Genomic DNA, 22,231 nt, shown 5'->3' on the forward strand with positions numbered 1-22,231 from the left:
CCTCTGAAATATGGGACTCAGTAAAGATATGTGGCTGGTACGGTGTGTGTCTTCTAGGGTTGTAGGGCAGGAGTTTGCATTTGCTGGATTTGAGTACAAAACATCTGTCCTCAGTCTTTTGGCAGATGTTTCCTCTCTGCTCCTGAGGCTCTGCTTGAACAGCCTCATTCTTCTGGGGTCCTTTGTACCTCTTTCTTTTCTTTTCTTTTTTTTTTTTTGCTTCTTGTTCTTTGTCAAGTGTAGCCCATTTACTTTAGTCTGTTCTACCCAGAACTATATAGACTAGTTATCCTGATCATCCTTGTCACACTTCTGGTGTTCCAACAGCAGTTTGATGTTTTGAAACATCTATATCAGCTTTCAGATTTCTAACAGTGATCTGATGGCCTCCTTTATGTCCCCCAATTTTTACAGAGGGAAATGAATGATAATCTTGAGTTCTTTTTGTATTTTCATACCAAAAGACACAAGAGTCATTGAACCCATAATTTGTACTGGGCTCGGCAAACTATTCATCACTTTTTCAGACACACCTACTATCAGGGAGAAGGAGAAGTGAGCAGGCCCAGGGCTGTGTGTGCTGTAGGCAGCTGGTGACACTGCTGAGGTTTATGTTGGAGTTTGAAGCACTGTGGGAGGAGTACTAATACCTTGCAGACAGTAATAAACTGCCAGGTCTTCAGCCTGCACACTGCTGATGCTGAGAGTGAAATCTGTCCCAGATCCACTGCCTGTGAAGCGATCAGGGACCCCAGTGTCCTGGGTGGATGCATCGTTGATCAACAGCTTAGGAGACTGTCCTGGTTTCTGCTGGTACCAGGACAATAAGTTCTTTTTGCTGCTGCTGTGATAAAGGCTCTGACTGGACCTGCAGCTGATGGATACCTTCTCTCCTGCTGACACAGCCAGGAAGGATGGAGACTGAGTCATCACGATGTCTGCACAGGCATCTGCAATCAGGAATACACAATGAACATGCATGTGAACACAAACACAGACTGTAAAAACAGTTGAAATTTGTCACTTAATATATTTGTACTATAATGTTGTCAGAGAATTATTATCGAATATGAAATACTGAGTCTGGCAAACTCTAAGTTTCTTATCTACAAAAAAGTGACTGTATAAAGATTATAATATTTTGAGCTTCTCACCAGACACCCATAGCAGCAGGGATATGAGGACCTTGGTCTGTGACTTCATCTTGCTCCCCCTGCTGTCTGATGCAGTTCAGTTCTCACTGCAAAAACCTGCTTTATATATTCTCAGAAGCTGGGTTGTGCTGTAGGGGGTCCATGCAAAGCAGTCAGCAATACAAAAGCAAATGCCTGTGCAGTGTCTGTGAGTGTAGCTAGTATGAATCAACAGTCAAAAATACTATAACAGGGAGCATGAGCAATCACTGAAAAAGATTGCCTTACAGTACTAAGTGTCTAACAGCAAACCTGGGTTAACATCCAAGGTATATTTAAGTAAAATTGACTTCTGTAGAAGCGTTAGGAGAGCTATCTCAGATTGGCAGTCCTAGGGAAATAATAGGATATGTTCAAACACATCACAACAACAACAACAACAAAAGAAACAAAGTAAGAAAGCATGCAATAAAAGAAAGGGAAGATGGAAGAAAAGATGAAAGGAAAAAATAGAATCAAGTCTAAATGTGTTCAATATTACTCATCTCCAAAGCCACTCTTAATGAAAACAGAGGACAGGGCCTCAGATATTTGGGCTGTATTTTCCTCGATAAACAAGGGACTAAAATGCAAAGAGGAGGCCAGAATTCACTCTGTGGATAACCTGGCAGTCATTAATTGAAGACTGATATCATAGGAACTTTAATCTCAAAGTAAAGGAAACCCAGCAAAAACTAACAAGCACCCTCCCCATAACTTCAGGAAATTGCAAGAGGGAACTAAATCTGAAAAAAATAAAAGAAGAAACACCAGATTTTTCATGAAGAAATTGTTGCATACCAAGACTGCCATGAGTTTTATTCAAGGAATACAAATGCTAGTGTAATTTAGAAATTAGCAGTATTGAAACTGGATTAAATGGGCTTCTGACACAGTGAAGAGGTAAATCTCTCCAGAAGGGGCAGAACCATCCTAATCTATGTAATGATTTCATAAAGCCTAAGAGAATACTATTTCAGTGACTGTTCCTATTCAAACGGTGAAAAAACTTATGGCGATTAATAAAAAATCAATAGAAATAAGCGAAACCACAGAACCTGCCCGGACTTCATATCATTGAAATCTGAAAGTATATATGAGAAGTAAATATGTAGCCAGAATTATGCATAAAGTAAAACACAAAAATAAATATGTGAACTATCATGGCAAGGAGTGGAGATTCACATCTGTACTCCTAGAACTGGAGAGACAAAAGCAGGAGACTCTCGAGTTTGAGGCCAGCCTGGGGAAGATACCAACTTCTACACAAATCTAATCTGTACATGGAGACAATCTCTCAAAATAGTATTATTAATCAACTGGTTATAAGGCCGCTCATGGCATTATCTACCAACTCATATTATTTATTTGATGTCAATGTTTCACCATTGAGCCACAAATATTATTGAAAAAATAAATATTCACTTATCCAATATGCATATGCCTCCATTTTGAATTAAATATATAATTTTATACATCTACTTTTCAGGTATAAAACGTTAAATAATTTCTGATGAGCACATGCATATCTCCTCTGTAAACTGCTAACACAACATCCTAGGAGAGAGGTAGACCATATGTGGATACAGGAAGTTCCTAATCTCAAGGTCTAGACTATGACAGACAAGGAGCTCTGCTCCTGTCAGTGTCTACCAAGTTGTCATATGCCTTTGATCTTCACAAAAAATTACACTTCTCCTTGTGACAGCAGCAGTGAGCTCAGACTGTTTCCTCATGACATTCACAGCTGCTCCTTATGATGGGACAAATGGAGACAGGAATCTTACAAATCCAAAGTTTCCATGGGCTTCTCACAGTATGCCAGGGGAGAGTATGTGGTCTAAAGAGGTAAAAATTTCAAGTTATATTATGCACAATATAGAAAGCCCAACAGTCCTTAGTTACTTCTCAGGTTTAAACAGTATGTCCTAGTGCAATTTATTATGTTGGTTCTGATTAGAAATGAAATATAACCTTGCTGGCTGAACAAAATACTGATGAATATGCCTCCACCCTTATAAATAAGAAGTCTGAAGCTGATGACATTCAACTCCTGGGACACAGCACCTTCTTCCATGGACACCACTGTGTTTTCAGGACCAGGGAATATCAGTCTGATATCCAAACTATCCTGGGACAGTACAAAGTTGAACTCAGCATTTCTGTTTCAGCACATAGAATCTTTTATTCTCTGGATAAGTGACTATCCTTACCCAATACATGTGACAAGAAATAGTCGACAGAGAAAGATTTTGGAGGATAATTACCAAAAAATACTGCTTTACTAAAAGATTCTGATTAAGAATGATGGGTTTATTTAAGAGGGTTTCAATCTGTGGAACCCATCTGCTTTCTGTCAAAAGATGCTGTTACAGGGGTGGCCTAAGACCATGTGAATTATCAGATATTTACATTATGTTTCATAACAGCAGGGAAATTACAGTCATGAAGTATCAATAAAAATGTTTTGGTTGGAAGTCACCATAACCTGAGGAACCATACTTAAAAAGTTTCAGCATTAGGAAGGCTGAGGACCAATGGTTTATATGAAACTCTTACTTTATATTCATTGGCAAAGATTTGCTTTACTTACTAGAAATAATATCCTTTAGAATTTCAAAATAATGAATAAAGTATATAGAGTTAATAAACTCATATCTAACTAAAAGCTCAACTCTCCTACACTATAATGCTTTAAAACCTTTGAGCTAACTGACATGTGTTTGTCTGTACGTTTATTAGGGAGAATCCCTTAAAATTTTCAGTTAATTCTCTTTACCTTCCCTCTGAGAAATGTTTTAAGATTAAAGCTTTGAGCTTAATATTTTAAAAGTTTGCCTTGTGCAACAACTTCAAGAGGCTTAGGGACAATATATCTTGTGATAATAAAGTGTGGATCCTCAGTTCTTATTTACAGCTGCTAGAAGAATGAAACAAGTACGAGTTAGAGGACTAAGAAACCCAGTGGAATGACCCACTAATTGTGATGGGGGCAAGTGGACCCAGCATCAACTTTGAGACCATCACTTTGGATGATGTCCTTAATCTACAATGAAACAAGTTCTTTCACTAGTTTAGCACACAGCCTTGATCACTATTCCATGTTGATGCCTCTCAGATTCTTCTTCTCTGGATGATATTTATAGATTGTTGAAATAGACATCATAATGAAGACAGGAACAGGAAGGTCTGATGGAGAAATGAAAGGAAGATAGTGTTGAGGGAGTGAATTAAAGAAAGGACATCTGGAATTAGGGTATTTGAAGGATGATATGGTAGGGAAAACTAGATCAATGGAAACTTTCTATAATATATGATGACAATCTGGCACAGACATATATAATTTGGAAGTGACAAGTCATGACAACAACACAGCTGCTTGACACAGTCCCAGCAAAGCTGAGCAAATTGGTAAAATCACTGTCTTTCTATTACTAATTCGGGGTTTTTTTTCTGCATGTTGTATTCTTAGGGGCTTTCAGCACTGTGGTACATTTTATGTTTTCTCCAGAGAAAAAAATGATGCCTGAGTCTTTTTAAGAAAATCCTATAATCATCCTTATGTGACCATTATTTGGAAGTCTTCCTAATGTCTTGGAGACCCTTAAGCACAGATAAGCATATGGCTTTGTGAGGCCATTGTTCCAGGAATCTTCTTAGGATATCAGCTCCTGAGCAAACTAAAACAGTATATTTGGCATTAGACAAAATGACAATTTACAGACCCTCACAGGTCAGGAAAAATAGCTTAGAGATTCAAGACCTCTTTTTAATATAGGCTTAGAGGTTTCAAAAAATGAGGTTTAATGACAGAGATCCTCAGGATATATATCTGAAGAAATGAAACTCAGTAATAAGACAACTTGACTAAAATAAGCTTTTTGTATAGATTATGATAGATATAGTAAAAATGGTTAGTGGCTATTCATAAAAGACCAGTTCAGCTTTTTCTGTTTTCTGCAGTGCTCTTGGACTAGAAACATTGCCAGGCTAAAATCAGGCTGTCACATATTAAACATGTTCGCTTTGGAGGAGACATTCTTTAGATTCTTTAAACTAGAGTTACAGGGGTAATAAAACAATAAAAGCTGTTCTGTTTGTATTTTCTAATTGTAACTGACATTTTAACCCTAGATATGTAATGAAAAATAAAACGCATAATCTATAACACTTGGGTAACCACTTAGTCTGTCTTTTTTTTCTGTGAAACTTGAATAAATAAAAAAGCACCTGGTTGATAAAAGTCAGATCCACCTAAGTGGCATGACTGGTAGTCAATCAGCTGCAAAATTCCCCTGACCATCATCCTGGATGACTCCTTCCCCTCACTGACTCCTCTTCTCCTTTGTGGTCTACCCTGTCAGCATCAGCAAATACCCTCCACATCTTCTCTCTGCCCTGGAGAATGTTAACAGTGTAACCAAATAACAAGAGTGATAAAACTCAAAATAAAGAGAATGATAAAATATAAAATAATAAAAATGATTAAACACAAAATCTTGTCACCAAACGAAGATTTCAGTGTCATTAATGGATTACATACATTTGACTTTGTGGCTTAAACAGTCCCGAAGAAATACCCAAACCATCCAGGCTAGTGTAATGCTCTCTGCAAACTAAAAACAAGACCCCATTGCTGAGGACAATACCCACACAATTCATTGAACATTAAGAAGCTAATCTAGTGCCTTTACTCTGGTTCTTAGACTTGCCACATCCATGCATCCACCCTAGACCCATCATCTTTACTTACATTCTTTGGGTGTAAACACTTCAGCTTGCTTATCACTTGCTTAGAGGCCCATAACTACTTATACACAAGTACATACCATATTTAAATTTCTGGATCTGGTTTTACTTCATTCAGGATGATTATTTTTCCAGCCCCCCCCCTTTGCTTGCAAATTTCATGATGTCATTTTTCTTGAATAGCTAAGTACTATTTCATTTTGTAAATACACAACATTTTTTTAAATCCAAACTTCAGTAGTTTCCATTTCGTGGCTATGATGAATAAAGGTAAAATGAACATGGTAGAGTGATTTACCTTGTGTTAGGTTGGAGTGTCCTTTGAGTACATGCCCAAGAATTGTATAGTTTGGTATTGAGGTAGATAGAATATGAGCTTTCTGAGGAACTGTCCTATTGATTTCCAAGTGGTTTTACAGTTTGCTGTCCCATCATCAATGGAGGAGTATTCCCCTGGCTGCACATCTTTGTTAGCCTGATGTAATTTGTGGTATTTATCATAGCCATTCTGATAGGGGTAAGATGGAACCACAAAGTAGTGTTGGTTTGCATTTTTCTGATAACTAAGGTTGTGGAACATTTCTTTGTTTCTTAGCCATTTCAGGTTCCTCTATTGAGAAACTCTGTATAGATTTCTACCCCAATTATTTTTTAATTTTTTTTACATTTATTTATCTATTAATTATACAGCATTCTGCCTGCATATGTGTCTGTGCACCAGATCTTATTATAGATGGTTGTGAGCCACCATGTGGTTGCTGAGACTTGAACTCAGGACCTTTGGAAGAACAGGCAGTGCTCTTAACCTCTGAGTCATCTCTCCAGCCCCCCTACCCTAACTTTTTTTAATTTGGATCACTTGGTTTTGATATCTAGCTTCTTGAGTTTTTTATATATCTTATATATTTGCACTCTATTGAATGTGGAGTTGTTGAAAATCCTTTCCCATTCTGTAAGTTGCAACTTTGTACAATTGATGGTGTTCTTTGTCTTAGAGAAGTTTAAATGGATGTTGGCTACAGGCTTTCAGAAAACTGCCTTTACTATGTTTAGGGTATGTTCCTTGTATATGTTATCATTTGAGAATTTTTATTTTGAAAGGATTTTGTGTTTTTGTCAAATGATTTTTCAGCATTGGAGATGAACTTATTTTTATTTTATTTTTTATTTCAGTATATTTATATGGTGGATTATTTTGATTGATTTAATGTTGAACATTTCCTGCATCTCTGAGATGAAACTTACTTGATCATGGTGGATGATCTTGTTGGTGTGTTCTTGGATTCAGGTTGCAACCTGAATTTTACTGATTATTTTGCATTTGTGTTCATACGGAATGTTTGTCTGTTATTCTCCTTTTTTGAGTCTTTATGTGGTTTGGGTATCAGGGTAACTGTGCCATCATAAAAAGAATTTGGCAATGTTCTTTCTGTTTCCAATTTTTAGATTAGGGTAAGGAGTACTGGCATTAATTTTCTTTGATGGTCTTATAGAATTCTGCTCTAAAACCCTCTGGCTTTGGGCATTTTTTATTTAGAAAAATTTAAATGATGGCTTCTACTTCTCTAGCGTTTAGTGTTTGGTTTAAATTATTTATTTTTGATGTATTCAGTTTGCAAGTATTTTTTTGAGCATTTTTGTATCAATGTTCATAATGGAGATTGGCCTCAAATTCTCTTTCTTTGTTGGGCATTTGTGAGGTTTAGATCCCAAGGTGACTGTGGCTTCATAGAATGTGTTTGGTAGTTTTTCTTCTGTTTCTATTTTGTGGAATAGTTTGAAGAGAATTGGAGTTAGCTCTTCTTTGAATGTCTGGTAGAATTCTGTGCTGAAACTGTCTGGCCCTGGGCTTTTTTTTGATGAATGCTTCTATTTCCTTAGGGGATAGGACTATTTAATTGATTACCTGGTCTTGATTCAGCTTTGGAAAGTGGAATTGATCTAGAAAATTGCCCATTTCATATGGTTTTTCAAATTTTGTAGCATATAGACTTTTGAAGCAAGTAAGTAGGTACGTAAACAAGTAAGTAAGATTTTTGGATTTTGTGAGTTGTTTGTTTTCATTTCTGATTTTGTTAAATTGGATATTGTCTCTCTGCCTTTTACTTAGTTTGGCTAAAGGTTTGTCTATCTTGTTGATTTTCTCAAAGAACCATCTCTTGCTTTCATTGATTCTTTGAATTGTTTTATTTTTTTTCTAATTTATTGATTTCAGCCCTGTGGTTGATTATTTCCAACTCTCTACTCCTCTTTGGTGTGTCTGCTTCTTTTTTCTCTACAGCTTTTTAGGTGAGCCATTAAGTTGCTTGGATGAGATGTTTCAAATTTCTTCTTGAAGTCACTTAGTGCTGTGAACTTTCTTCTTAGCACTTCTTTCATCATATTCAAGAACACATTAGGAGGATCGAAGATGGCAGCTAACAGTGTGCACTGCAGGCAGCAGCAGTGAAGGAGGCTGAGGTACAGCAGCCAACCAGAGAAGGTGCAATGGAGTTACTGGAATTATTCTGGAGTTACTGCAACTAGCAGCTGAAGCAGAGGAGGCACCCCACAGTGCACACAGCTTATCTGCAAACAGTGCTATCTGATCCAAGCACATGTCTCCCTCCTTGATATTTGAGACTGAGAACACTCAAACCCTTGGAATTTCCCCCATGACCTCTGATCTCCAGCCTTGCCTGAGCGGGAAGCAGCAGAGGAAGCACATAACACTTCCCAACTCAGAGAGCAGAGCCCAGCCTGCTGTGCTCACCACTTCTAGCACAGAGCACAGGGCTGGACACACAGAGCCCAAAACACAGTACTTGTCCTGTCTGCAGCATCAGCCACAGACCTCACAGCCCAGCTTGCAGAGCCCTCCACAGACTGGAGACCACTGGGTATAAGGGAAACCTGTGTAGGTACTTTGTGCCCACCATCTGCACTTGCTAACCTCAGCAGCATCCACAACCTCTCCTGTGCTTGCTCCCAACCCCCATATCCCAAGCACCTACAGTCTCTATCACTCCCCTTCAAGATGCACACACACGAGCGTGCACCCGCGTGCATGCACACATGCACACACACACACACACACACACACACACACACACGCATATTTCCCCCCAAATAACGAATCTGCACCAGTGGATTTCCTCCCTTCAGTACAACTTAAACATCAACACACACTCTCAAACCACTGGATCTCCCTGATCTTCCTGAAGAATACTCCAGAGACCAGAGAAAGACAGTTACAGTCTGAAGTTCAGACTCAAGGAAAAAACAGTGAAGATCACATACAAATGAATGGACAAAGGTAGGAGTAAGAACTCACTCAACAAAAATCAGGAAACCACAGACCCACCAGCAATCCTTAAAATCAATGGATATTTTAATTCAGCAGAAACACAGGAAACTGACTTTAAAACTATGCATATGCAGTTATTAGAGGAACAAAAAGAGGAAATGAACAGAGCTCTCAAAGAAATGCAGAAGACTATACATACAGGAACAATTAGAGACATATAGAGAAGAAGTGAACAAAAAAAATAGAAGCCACATTCACTCAGATGAAGGAAATTGTGCAAAGCATGAAAACAGAATTATAATCTATAAAGAAAACACAAACAGAGAAAACCATGGAACTCGAGAACTTAGAGGAAAGATCAGGAACCACAAAGGTAAGAATCACCAATAGAATACAAAAGATGGAAGAGAGAATCTCAGGTGCTGAAGATACCCTAGCTGAAATTGAGTACTCCCTCAAAGGAAAGGTAAAATCAGAAAAGTTCCAAACACAAAACATACAAGAAATCAAGGATGCCATGAAAAGATGAAACCTAAGAATAATAGGAATAGATGAAAGAGAAGTCTCCAGGCTCCAAGGACGGGAAAATATTTTTAAGAAAATCATAGAAGAAAATTTTCCCAACTTAAAGAAAGAGATGTCAATAAACATACAAGAATTCTACAGAACACCAAATAGACTAGACCAGAAAAGAAATACTTCATGTCACATCATAGTCAAGACACTAAACCTACAAAACAAAGAAAAATGTTAAAGTCAGGAAGGGAAAAATGTCAAGTAACGTACAAAAGTAGACCAATCAGAATCACACCAGACTTCTCCTCAGAAACTATGAAAGCCAGAAGGGCCTGGGCAGAGGTCATGCAATCTTTAAGGGAACACAGATGCCAACCCAGACTACCCTACCCAGCAAAACTTTCAATCAACATAGATGGAGAAAACAAAATATTCCATGATAAAACTAAATTTAATCAATATCTACACAGCAACCCAGCCCTACAGAAGGTACTAGAAGGAAAACTCCAATCCAATGAAAACAACTACTCCAAAGAAAACATAACATACAGATAATTTCCCAACAAAAAATAAAAGAAAAAAAAGCAATGAATCATAGTAAGATCACCAACTCCATAATAAAAGGAAATAACAGTCATTTGTCACTGTTATCTATCAACATAAATGGTCTCAACTCTCCAATAAAAAGACACAGACTAACAGAATGATTGAGGAAACAGGATCCAACATTCTGCTGCATCCAAGAAACACACCTATGCAAAAAAGATAAACCTACCTCAGAGTAAAGGGCTGGAAAAAATGTTTTTCAAGCAAATGGACCTAGAAAACAAGCGGGGGTAGCGATCCTATTATCTAATAAAATAGACTTTCAACCAAAATTAATCAAGAATGATGAGGAAACGCACTTTCTTCTCATCAAATGAAAAGTCCAACAGGAGGACATCATAATTTTGAACACCTATGCCCCAAATACTAGACCACCTACATTTGTAAATGAAACATTATTAAAGTTGAAATCACACAGTGATCCCAACACCTTAATAGGGGGAGACTTCAACAATCTACTCTCAACAAGGGACAGGTCATCCAGTCAGAAGCAACAAAGGGAAACAAGGGCACTTACAGAGGTCCAAAATCAAATGGACCTAATAGATGTCTACAGAACTTTCAACTCAAAATCAAAAGAGTATACCTTCTTTTCAGCACCTGATGGAACTGTCTACAAATAGACCATATAGTCGGTCACAAAGCAAACCTCAGCACATACAAGAAGATTGAGATAATTCCTTGTATCCTATCTGACCATCATGGTCTAAAGCTGGACCTCAACCAGAACAGAAACAGCAAAAAACCTGCACATACATGGACACTGAACAATTGGTACTTAATGACAGCTTGGTTAGGTAAGAAATAAAGAAATTAAAGACTTTCTAGAATTCAATGAAAATGAAAGCAAAACATATACAAACTTGTGGGAAACAATGAAGCCAGTGCTAAGAGGAAAGCTCATAGCACTAAGTACCTTCAAGAAGAAATTCAGAACATCACATAAAATCAACTTAATGGCCAACTGAAAGCCCTAGAAAAAAAAAAGAAGCACATACACCCAAGATGAGCAGACAGCTGGAAATAATTAATATTGGGGCTGAAATCAATCAATTAGAAACAAATAAAACTATTCAAAGAATCAATGAAACCAAAAGCTGGTTCTTTGAGAAAATCAACAAGATAGACAAACCCTTAGCCAAACTAACAAAAAGGCAGAGAGAAACTAACTAAATCAGTAAAATCAGAATGAAAAGGGGAACATAACAGACACTGACGAAATCCAAACAATCATTAGGTCTTACTACAAAAGCCTATATGCTACAAAATTTGAAAACCTAAATGAAATGGACAATTTTCTTGATAGATTCCATCTACCTAAATTAAGTCAATCAGGTAGAAAGATTGAATAATCCCATATCCACCAAAGAAATAGAAGCAGTCATCAAAAGTCTCCCTTCCAAAGAAAGCCCAGGACCAGATGGTTACAGTTCAGAATTCTGCCAGCTTTCAGAGAACAGCTAATTCCAATTCTCTTCAAACTATTCCACAAAATAGAAACAGAAGGAACATTACCAAACACATTCTATGAAGTGACAATCACCTTGATACATAAACCACACAAAGAACCAACAAAAAAAGAACTTAAGACCTATCTCTCTTAAGAACATTGATGTAAAAATACTCAATAAAATACTTGCAAACCAAAATCAAGAACACATAAAAGATATCACCCACCATGACCAAGTAGGCTTCATCTCAGGCATGCAACGGTGGTTCAATATATGGAAATCCATCAATGTCATCCACCATATAAACAAACTGAAGGAAAAAAAAAACACATGATCATCTCCTTAGATGATGAAAAAGCATTTGAAAAAGTCCAACACCCATTCATGTTTAAAATCTTGGAAAGATCAGAGATACAAGGCACATGCTTTAACATAGTAAAGGCAATACACAGCAAGTCTTTAGCCAACATCAAACCCAATGGAGAGAAACTTAAATCAATCACAGATCAGGGAGAAGGCAAGGCTGCCCATTGTCTCCATATCTGTTCAATATAGTACTTGAAGTCCTTGCAAGAGCAATAAGACAACTAAAGGAGATCAAGGGGATACAAATCAGGAACTAAAAATATCACTGTTTGCAGGTGATATGATAGTATACATGAGCGACCTCAAAAATTCAACCAGAAAACTCCTTCAACTGATAAACACCTTCAGCAAAGTGGCTGGATACAAAATCAACTCAAAAAATCAGAAGCCCTCCTGTATACCAAAGACAAAAAGGCTGAGAAAGAAATTAGGGAAACAACACCCTTCACAATAACCACTAGTAACATAAAGAACCTTGGGATGACTCTAACCAAGCATTTGAAAGACCTGAATGAGAAAATCTTCAAGTCTCTGAAGAAAAAAATTGAAGAAGATATCAGAAGATGGAAAGATTTTCCATGCTCATGGATTGGTAGGATTAACATTGTGAAAATGGTCATTCTGCCACAGGCAATCTACAGATTCCATGCAATTCCCATCAAAATACCAACAAAATTCTTACAGACCTTGAAAGAAAAATTCTCAATTTCATATGGAGAAACAAAAAACCTAGAATTTTCAAAACAATCCTGTACAACAACAGATCATCTGGAGGCATCTCCATCCCCGAACTACAGAGCAATAGTAATAAAAAAACACATGGTATTGGCATAGAAACAGAAAGGAGAATCAATGGAAATGAATAGAAGACAGAAACAAACCCACACATCTATGAATACTTGATTTTTGACAAAGAAGCCAAAACAATTCAGTGGAAAAAAAGACAACATCTTCAACAAATGGTGCTGGTCCAACTGGTTGTCTACATGCAGAAAAATGAAAATAGATCCATACTTATCACCATGCACAAAACTAATGTCCAAGTGGTTCAAAGATCTCAACATAAAACCAGATATACTAAAATGGTTAGAAGAAAAAGTGCGTAAGACATTGAAACTCATTGGCACAGGAGACAACTTCCTGAACAGAACACCAACAGCATAGGCTGCAAGAGCAACAGTCAATATATGGGACCTCATGAAGTTGAAAAGCTTCTGTAAAGCAAAGGACATGGTCATCAAAACAAAACGACAGCCTACATACTGGGAAAGGATCTTCACCAACCCTATATCTGATAGAGGGCTCAAATCCATAATATATAAAGAGCTAAAGAAGTTAAAAAGCAGCAAATCAAGCAATATGATTAAAAAAATGTAGTACGGAGCTAAACAGAGAATTCTCAGTAGAGGAATATCAAATGACAGAGAAACACTTAAAGAAATCTCAACGTCCTTAGACATCAGAGAGATGCAAATCAAAACGACCCAGAGATTTCACTTGACACCCACCAGAATGACTAAGATCAAAAACTCAAGTGGCAACACATGCTGGAGAGGTTGTGGAGAAAGGGGAACCGTCCTCCATTGGTGGGGGAATGGAAACTGATACAAGCACTTTGGAAATCAATCTGGCATGTTCTCAGACAATTAGGAATAGTTATTCCTCAAGACCCAGCTATACCACTCCTAGGCATATATTCAAAAGAGACGCAAGTACACAACAAGGACATTTGCTCAGCCATGTTTGCAGCAGCTTTATTCATAATAGCAGAACCTAGAAACAACCCAGATGTCCCTCAGTTGAGGAATGGATACAGAAATTGTGGTACTTTCACACAATGGAATACTACTCAGCAATTAAAACTGAGGAAATCATGAAATTTTCAGGCAAATGGTGGGACCTGGAAACAATCATCCTGAGCGATGTATTCCGAAAGCAGAAAGACACACATGGTATATACTCACTTATATATACCTATGAATAGGATAAACATACTAAAATCTATAAACCTAAAGAAGACAAACAAGAAAGAGGACCCAGGGTATGATGATCAGTCCTCACTTAGAAAGACAAATGGGATGGACATTGGATGTAGAAGCAAACAAGTAACAGGACAGGGGCCTACCACAGAGGGCCTCTGAAAGACTCTACCTAGCAGTGTTATCAAAGCAGATATTATGACTCATAACCAAACCTTCAGCAGAGTGCAGGGAATCAGAAAAAAAGGGTGGGGGGAGTTAATATGACCTGGAGGACAGGAGTTCTACAAGGACCAAATATATCTGGGCACAGGGGTCTTTTATGAGACTCTTTTCCAAACAAGGACCATGCATGGATATAACCTAGAACCTCTCTGCTCAGATGTAACCCTTGGTAGCTCAGTACCCAAGTGGGTACCGCAATAAGGGGAACAGAGACTGTTTCTGACATGAACTCAATGGCGGGCTCTTTGACACTCCCTCCCCCCATGGAGGAGCATCCCAGCTAGGCCACAAAGGAGGACTTTGCAGCCAGTCCTGAAGACACCTCATAAACCAGAATCAGATGGAAGGGGAGGAGTTTCTCCTCTATCAGTGGACTTGGAAAGGGTCAGAGAGGAGATGAGAGCGTGGGATTGGGAGGAAATAAGGGAGCAGGATACAGCAGGGATACAAAGTTAACAAACTGTAAGTAATAAAAAAGTTAAAAAGAATATTGTAAATTGCTAATATGAAATCTATCCCACTTTTACATTGACATTTAGTGTATGAACTTCTTTCGAACTGTTTTACAAAAATTAGGGGGTATGGTGTGTATTCCCTTGTTTGAATCACACAAAGTCTTTACATTCTCTACTTATTTATGCCTTTGCCTAGTTTTCATTCTGTGAAAAACTGTTCAGGTTCAGTGAGTTTGCAGATTTCTTTTGTTACTGTTGTTTATATCCAGATTCAATCCCTAGTGGTTGTATAGGATGCAAGGAGTTATTTCAATTTCCTTGTATCTTTTGAGACTTAGGGTTTATGTTCAAGTGTGCAGTTTTTAAGAATACTCCATTAGGTGCAGAGTAGAAAGCATAATCTTTTGTATTTTGGTGAAATGTTTGCTAAATATCTGTTAGTTCCATTTGGCTCATAATGTCTATTAGCCAGTATGTTTTTTGTTTACTTTTTGTTGACCATGATTTTTCTTAAGAATCCTACTTTATTTAGGGTTTTAAAATGCTTTTACCTCCTTTCCAACTCTTCAACACAGGGTAGAGGGAAAAGAAGGTTAGTGAGAATTGTGGGTAGAATTTTCTCAGCTACTTTCTGCTGAGTAGGGTCATACTATTCTTTTGGAGGCGATACCAATATCAGTCATCCAGAAATCTCAAAGTACAGGTCACCAGCAAATCAGCAAACAGCAAATGCAGCAGCAGGACAAATCAGCAGCAAGCAGTCCTTGCTTGCCTCCTCTGGGTTCTTATATTTATACCCCTCAATTCTCAGAATTCAACTAATTCCACCTGGCAAAGGCCACATTCCACACGAGACATTTAACAGGTGTGCACAAATTAAAACCTTCATTTTTGGATATTAACAAAAAAAATGTTTGCATTTCATTAACCAAAACATCCACAATATATCCCTTTTCCTGTTTAGAAAAATTGGCTTTTTCTCTAACATTATCAAATTATACACTACAATAATTATTATGAGAATTAGCAGATAAGAATTACATTCAAAAGGTCCAGGCCATTTGTATTTGGCAAACTTGGAAAAAGTATTCTAACATCTATCCTACCCTTGTGAGTCCTCAGTTCTCTATCTAAACCACTTTTTTATATCAACCTCAAAACATCCATCTAGACCATAAAATTAATTGTAGTAACACAATGACTATATAGTCTTCAACCTCACAAAATCGCCAGAAGGAAAAATAGTACCTAACCATAAAGGAAGCATAGAACACACAGCTTCCAGAACTACAGCAATGACAGAGACAGATGACTGCCTGGACAGTCACCAGAGGTTTCTCTGTGTTGTTGGGGTATCCATCCTATTGACCCAGGATACCTGACAGGCTTATATGTGAAAAAACAATTTTGAAAGACTGACCACTTAGTTTCTGCAAAATTGGAAAGTCAATTTTCCATTGTCCTGGTGTTCACAGTTTGCTCAGACTGCCTATCAGCAGTTGAAAGAGAGCTGCTTTTTTGTTTGTTTGATTGGTTGTTTTATTTTATTATTTTATTTTATTTTATTTTATTTTATTTTATTTTATTTTATTTTATTTTTCTCTCAAGTGAATATAAAAATCAATTGCTTCTTTGATGCACATCATGTTCTTTGAGGTAGACTACAAGTGCTTCCAGGAGCAGATGTGTCTCTCTGTTAGAAAATCCTTTTAATATTGAAATATTTTTAAATGCCAAATTCTATAGCTCTCTGAAGTGTTTCAAGACCCCCTACTTATCTACCATCGTATAATGCTTAATCATATCTGTCTATCTATGTATCTATTTAAGTATGTATGCATGTATGTATGTATGTATGTATGTATGTATCTATCTATCTATCTATCTATCTATCTATCTATCTATCTATCTATATATCTATGTTTGTGTCTAGCTATGTACTGTCTAGCTAATCTTGAAAATATATACAAGAGCCTAAATAAAACTTATTTCTGTAATTAAAAAAAGTAGTATCTAACTACAAGTTAGAAAGACTACAAGTAAGATTATAAGGTGCTAATTACAGTTTTGCATTTCCAACCATCCTGAACAGTTTGCAATAGTTTTTGTAAGACCAGAGTTTTACAACTCATTTTCAAATTAGCTGCCTATGTACAATATATTAAGCAAAAGTTGAAAAAAACCCCATAAATTTCTATCATTATACCATAATCCATACCAGTACATAATATCTGACACTAGTAAATTCAATAATCTACCTTTTATCCTTTAATCCTACATCTCTCTATTTTATTTTCTTTTTCTCTAATATTGGCTAAGAGAGAAAATAAAGGAAAAAGGAAGAGAAGAAAAAAAAAGAGATCCTGATTTTAACTTTTACTTTGTTCCCCTTGCCACGACCAACCCATAACCCACCAAACAATCAACACCACCCCACCCCACCTCTTGGGAATGGGGCATCATATTCTTAATATTTTGTTATTGTTGTTGTCTGGGGGGAACATCTTTTTGGGTACCCTTAAAAAGTAAAATATTGACCAAGTGCTGACAAAGCTAGCTGTATCTTTCTCTGTCCAGTCTCTGACATTTGTTCAGTCTCTGAGTTTTCTGTCTAGTCTGCCTGTTTTCTGTCCAGTCTCTGTGGTATTGATCACTTTGGAATAGCTCTTTTGAAGTTGACCAGGGTGTTGATTCTTGAGGTAACAGTAAGTGAGGGAGTCTGTGAGGCTGAAATCACCTGGGTTACTTATTTTACCTTCTTTGTCTTCTTTTGCCCTGAAAATAAACTTTTAAAGAAAATATTATGGATACATTTTTGCATCATGAGGATCAGATAGCCAAAGAGATTCATTTCCCATGTGAAGACATTCAAGTCTCAGCTCGTAGGAGGTCTTTCCTGGTCAAATCTAGCCCTTATTAAGTTTTGTTGGTAACCATATTTTTTCATTCCCTCTAGACACATAATCATAACCATGTCCCCTCCCCAAAACTATTACAGGTTTCCATTATGCCATCAGTACATCCTTATAATAAATGCTCTGTTCGAGTTGTACAGTTTTTTTCCACAGCCTCCTGTCTCCCAGCTGCATTTGTTCCCTTTTCCAAAACATTGAGAAGATTTCACTTTAATAAAGCATTATTTACCATATCTCTGGGAGTCTTTACTCTCCATTTTTGTTTAAAAAACATCTCTTTTAATGTATTATTAACTATTTCTACAATTGCCTATCTTGTAGGATTGTATGTTATAGTAGTGATAAGCTTTATATTATAATATGCCATGAATTGCTTCATCTTCCTGGACACATATGCAGAAGCATTATCAGCCTTAATTTGTGTAGGTATCCCCATAACTGCCATTATTCCCAACAAATGTGTAGTTACACAATCAGCCTTTTCAGAACTTAGAGCAGTTCACATTGGAACCTTGAATATGGATCTATGGTATGGTGTACATACCTTTTTGCCACGGACCAGCCCAGTCAGTTTCCCCGCGTCAGCGAGAGAATCAGGGGTTTGGATATCAGGAAGGCACAGTTTCAGGCAAATGATAGTCAGAGACCACACTGGAGAGTGATTCTACTACTGCAATTTTACTGAAGTCAGGCTAATAATTTTATAGTAATTACATAGAGAAACACCTTAAAGTTGGCATACTTTCCAGAACATTTAGATTTTTACCAAGAATACAAAGTTTACATTTTAACTCAAAAATGTAGCCAAACAGAAAACAATGCCCACAAGAAACCTTGGCCTGAGAACTTTTTGATCAAAGCAAACAAAGGAAAAGAAACCTTAAAGGGCAGTTTCATTATTGCTAACCAATGAAGAGGAAAGTCAGGAGCTAAGTCAGATGCCTGCCAAAGTCTTTCTCTGTATCAAAATCTAAATACACCTTTGTTAACCATCCTCCCATATTTCTTGCTAAAGATTTACGATCTTCCCTAGAAACAAGACACTAAACGGGGGCAAGCTCGAGCCAGCTGTACTTCTCATGCTTTTTTTTCCTAAAAAGGAGCCCATTATTTTTTCATTATTCTTATAATGCTTTTAATATTAAATCTAATTTATTACTTCTTTTAAAATTACTTTTTTCATTCTATTTTTGTTAAAGCTTTTAGTAATCTATCAAAAATATATTTTCCTGAATAGTTAATTGTGCTATTCCAAGAATCGTAGAGAAAGATCAAAAACCTCATTAATCCAGCCCCACAACCGCGATCAAAAAAGCGTAGAGACCCTAGAATACGTCTTTTTAACTTAGGTGGTCGGGAGGACGTGCCATTGACCTCCAGGGAGCATATTTCTGAAGAAAGCATATCTCCTGTCTAGTAGCACAATCTATTGATATGCTACACTGACGACGCTGAAATGGGTGTAGCACCTTTCCCCCCCAAATTCTGCAAAATGAAACATATCCATCAGCCAGATTTCATTTATTTTGGTACCCCTGGAGTTACTTACTGGTGCTAATGGAGTGTGGTTATACAGAGAGCACGTAGGACACTTTTTCATTGTTTCCTTGACTTGCTTCCTAGTGATAGAAAATCTTTTCTTTAAATCTTTACTGATAACAAGGTGTTTTTCATGAAAATTTCAGGCATTTAATACATTTCCTATTAGTAATTGATCAATTCCCTGATTTCGTCATGCTTATGGACCTGGTATGAGTCAAATGTGACCAATATATAATGGATAGTTTGTACCCCAGATGGCATGTTGCAATTGCATAAAAAACAATGTCAATTTTGAGTTATCAGGAAAAAATTCATCAGTTCCTACATCTGAAACAAGACTCTCTACATATCAAGAGTCAGTAGTGATATTAAGGGATTCAGGAAAATCTAATAATACTATAAGAATTGCATATGATTTTGATTTTTGAACTGAAGAATATGTGCTTTTCATCACCTTGATTATTTTGTCTGATTTATAACCTGCCATTCGCATCTTGTTTACATCTTTATACAACATTGGTGCCTCTGGAATTGGTGTTCCCTTAACAATATGTGTAAGAATCCAAACAGTTGATTTTATTAATTGTATATGTTTTTTTTTAGGATATTTGTTGTTAATTTTTCCCAAATAATTACTAAAGCTCTTTGGCTACCTATACAGTGATCACTCACAATGACATATACTCAGTAGTAGTAAGAAGAACTACAGTTTGAGCCGGGGGTCCATTTCTGACAATTGTCTCAGTCTTATTCTACCTTTTATAATTAATTCAGAAATCATTTCTATATATGTCTTTAATTTTTTTACTTTGTTTATGTGCTAAGAAAATCTGTTCTAGGGTCCAGAAAATGGCAGTCACTAGTATGCACCATATCTGAACAGCACAGGGTCTGAAATTCTGAAATAGGTGAGTGGAAGGGCAGCTAAAGCCAAAACATCAACATTGAGGGTTCCTGGACAAGAGAGGACAACCTGTGAGCTGAGACAGTTTGGATCCAGTCACCCATGGCCATCTCTGGGGACTGAGAGTAGCAAATATTAAATGGCCCTGTGCTTCTCCTTTTCCCAAGGATGGGCCTCCCCACTTGGCAGAGACAGCACTGGTTGCCACAAGCAGGAGCCTCAACACTCAGTGTCTCTGAAGGCAGGGCAGGGCTAGCCCAAGTAGGAGCCTCAATGCTCTATGACTGAGACAAGAGAGGTGGCCACCCTAAGTAAAGGTCCCCCTACCTCACAGACAAACAGTGGACACCACTGACCTGATGGATCTCAAAAACTCTCATTTGCCCCTGTAGACACAATTCTGAGATTAGAGAACAGGGGGAACACATGTGTTTTTTATTGGGCTTGCTTGCCAGTGAGTATGCCTTCAAGTGTGTGCCTGCAGAGCCCCAGATCCAGGATCCCTCTACTCTAGCAGCCTGGCAGCTGATAAATCCCTCCCACACTCCCACTGTGGGCAACATAGGGATCCTTGGGACAATGTTCTCAACATTGAAGCCCCTGTTCTGTGGGTCTCCTGGCTGAGTCCAAGCAACCACTTTCTGGAGCCCAGACGTTTCTGAATACCAGGACAGTAGGATAGACCTGTAGGCCACTGAGGTGTTGAGGGAACCTGCATGTGGGTATTGCACCTGAAAACAGTGCCAACATCTTTGCATCCACCAGCACTTAAGCTCTATCATCCCAGAGGACATCTCTCATCTACCTGAAGAATACTCCAGACACCAGAGACAGACAGACACAATCGGAAGTACACAATACAAGAACAAACAATGAAAAGTATGGATAAGCTGATAGGTAGAGGTAGGCAAAAGAACATATACAACAAAAAATATGACATCATGGCTTCACCAGCAACCACAAAAATGAATGGATATGCTAATTTATCAGAAACATAGGAAAATGATATCAATTCTATGGCCATCAAGCTATTACAGGCACATAAATAGGAAACAAACAAACTCTCAAAGAATTACAGGCAGATACAGCCAAAAAAAAAAAAAGAAAAAGAAAAAAGAAAAGCACAAGTAGAGGCATAAGTAGTGGCATAAAGATAGGGAAGGAACAAAAAAAAAATAGAGACCATCATGAAAAGACAGGAATCACAATCAAAAAGATGAAAGAAATGGTGCAAGACATGAAAACAATTAGAATCTATAAAGAAAACACAAGAGAAAACCCTGGAGCTGGAGAACTTAGAGAAATGACCAGTAACCACAAAGTTAAGCACCACAAACACAATACAAGAGCTGGAAGAGAGAATCTCAGGTGCTGAATATAAAATTGCAGAAATTGATACATCTCTAAAAGAAAAACAAAATTAGAAAAGTTCCAAACAGAAACTGTCCAAGAAATCAAGGACACCATGAAATGACAAAATCTAAGAATAGTAGGAATAGATGAAAAAGAAGATTCCAGGCTTTAAGGTCCAGAAAATATTTTCAAGAAAATTTTCCCAACTACTATACCCAGCAAAACTTTCAGTCAACATAGAAGGAAAACAAAGTATTTTATGACAAAATTAAACTTAAACTTAAACAATATCTACACAGCAACCCAGCCCAACAGAAGATACTAGAAAGAAAACTCCAATTCAATGAAATCAGCTACAGCCAAGATAACACAGGACATGGATACCTTCACAACAAAAAATTAAAAAAAAAATAAAACAAGTATAGAAACACAGTAACACCTCCAACTCCACAATTAAAGGAACTAACATTCATTGGTCACTATTATCTACCAACATCAATGGACTCAACCCTCCAATAAAAAGATAGAGACTAACAGATTGGTTTCAGAAACCGATCTAACATTCTGCTGTCTCCAAGAAACATATCTCTGCAACAAATTTAAATACTACCTCAGAGTAAAGGGCTGGAAAAATGTTTTTTTCAAGCAAATGGACACAAAAAAAGCTGGGGTAGCTATTCTAATATCTAATAAAATAGACTTTCAACCAAAA

The 22,231-nt window shown here is 37.3% G+C and overlaps 2 gene segments (V, D, J or C); both read right to left on the reverse strand.

Annotated features, from left to right (window-relative positions):
• Nucleotides 1-609: 609 nt before the first annotated feature.
• Nucleotides 610-1,213, reverse strand: LOC129675101 (immunoglobulin kappa variable 4-1-like). The segment is given in 2 exon segments: nucleotides 610-950; nucleotides 1,155-1,213. Coding segments are annotated over 2 exon segments (390 nt in total).
• A 1,742-nt stretch (nucleotides 1,214-2,955) lies between these two features.
• The window catches only part of LOC129675103 (immunoglobulin kappa variable 4-1-like), a 30,276-nt gene continuing 11,000 nt past the window's right edge, over nucleotides 2,956-22,231 (reverse strand). The window contains 1 exon segment of the V gene segment in view: nucleotides 2,956-3,012. Within this exon segment, the coding sequence occupies nucleotides 2,956-3,012 (57 nt within the window).

The sequence above is a fragment of the Psammomys obesus genome, unplaced genomic scaffold, assembly GCF_907164565.1.
Source record: "Psammomys obesus unplaced genomic scaffold, mPsaObe1.curated_primary_1811, whole genome shotgun sequence".
Lineage (NCBI taxonomy): Eukaryota > Metazoa > Chordata > Mammalia > Rodentia > Muridae > Psammomys > Psammomys obesus.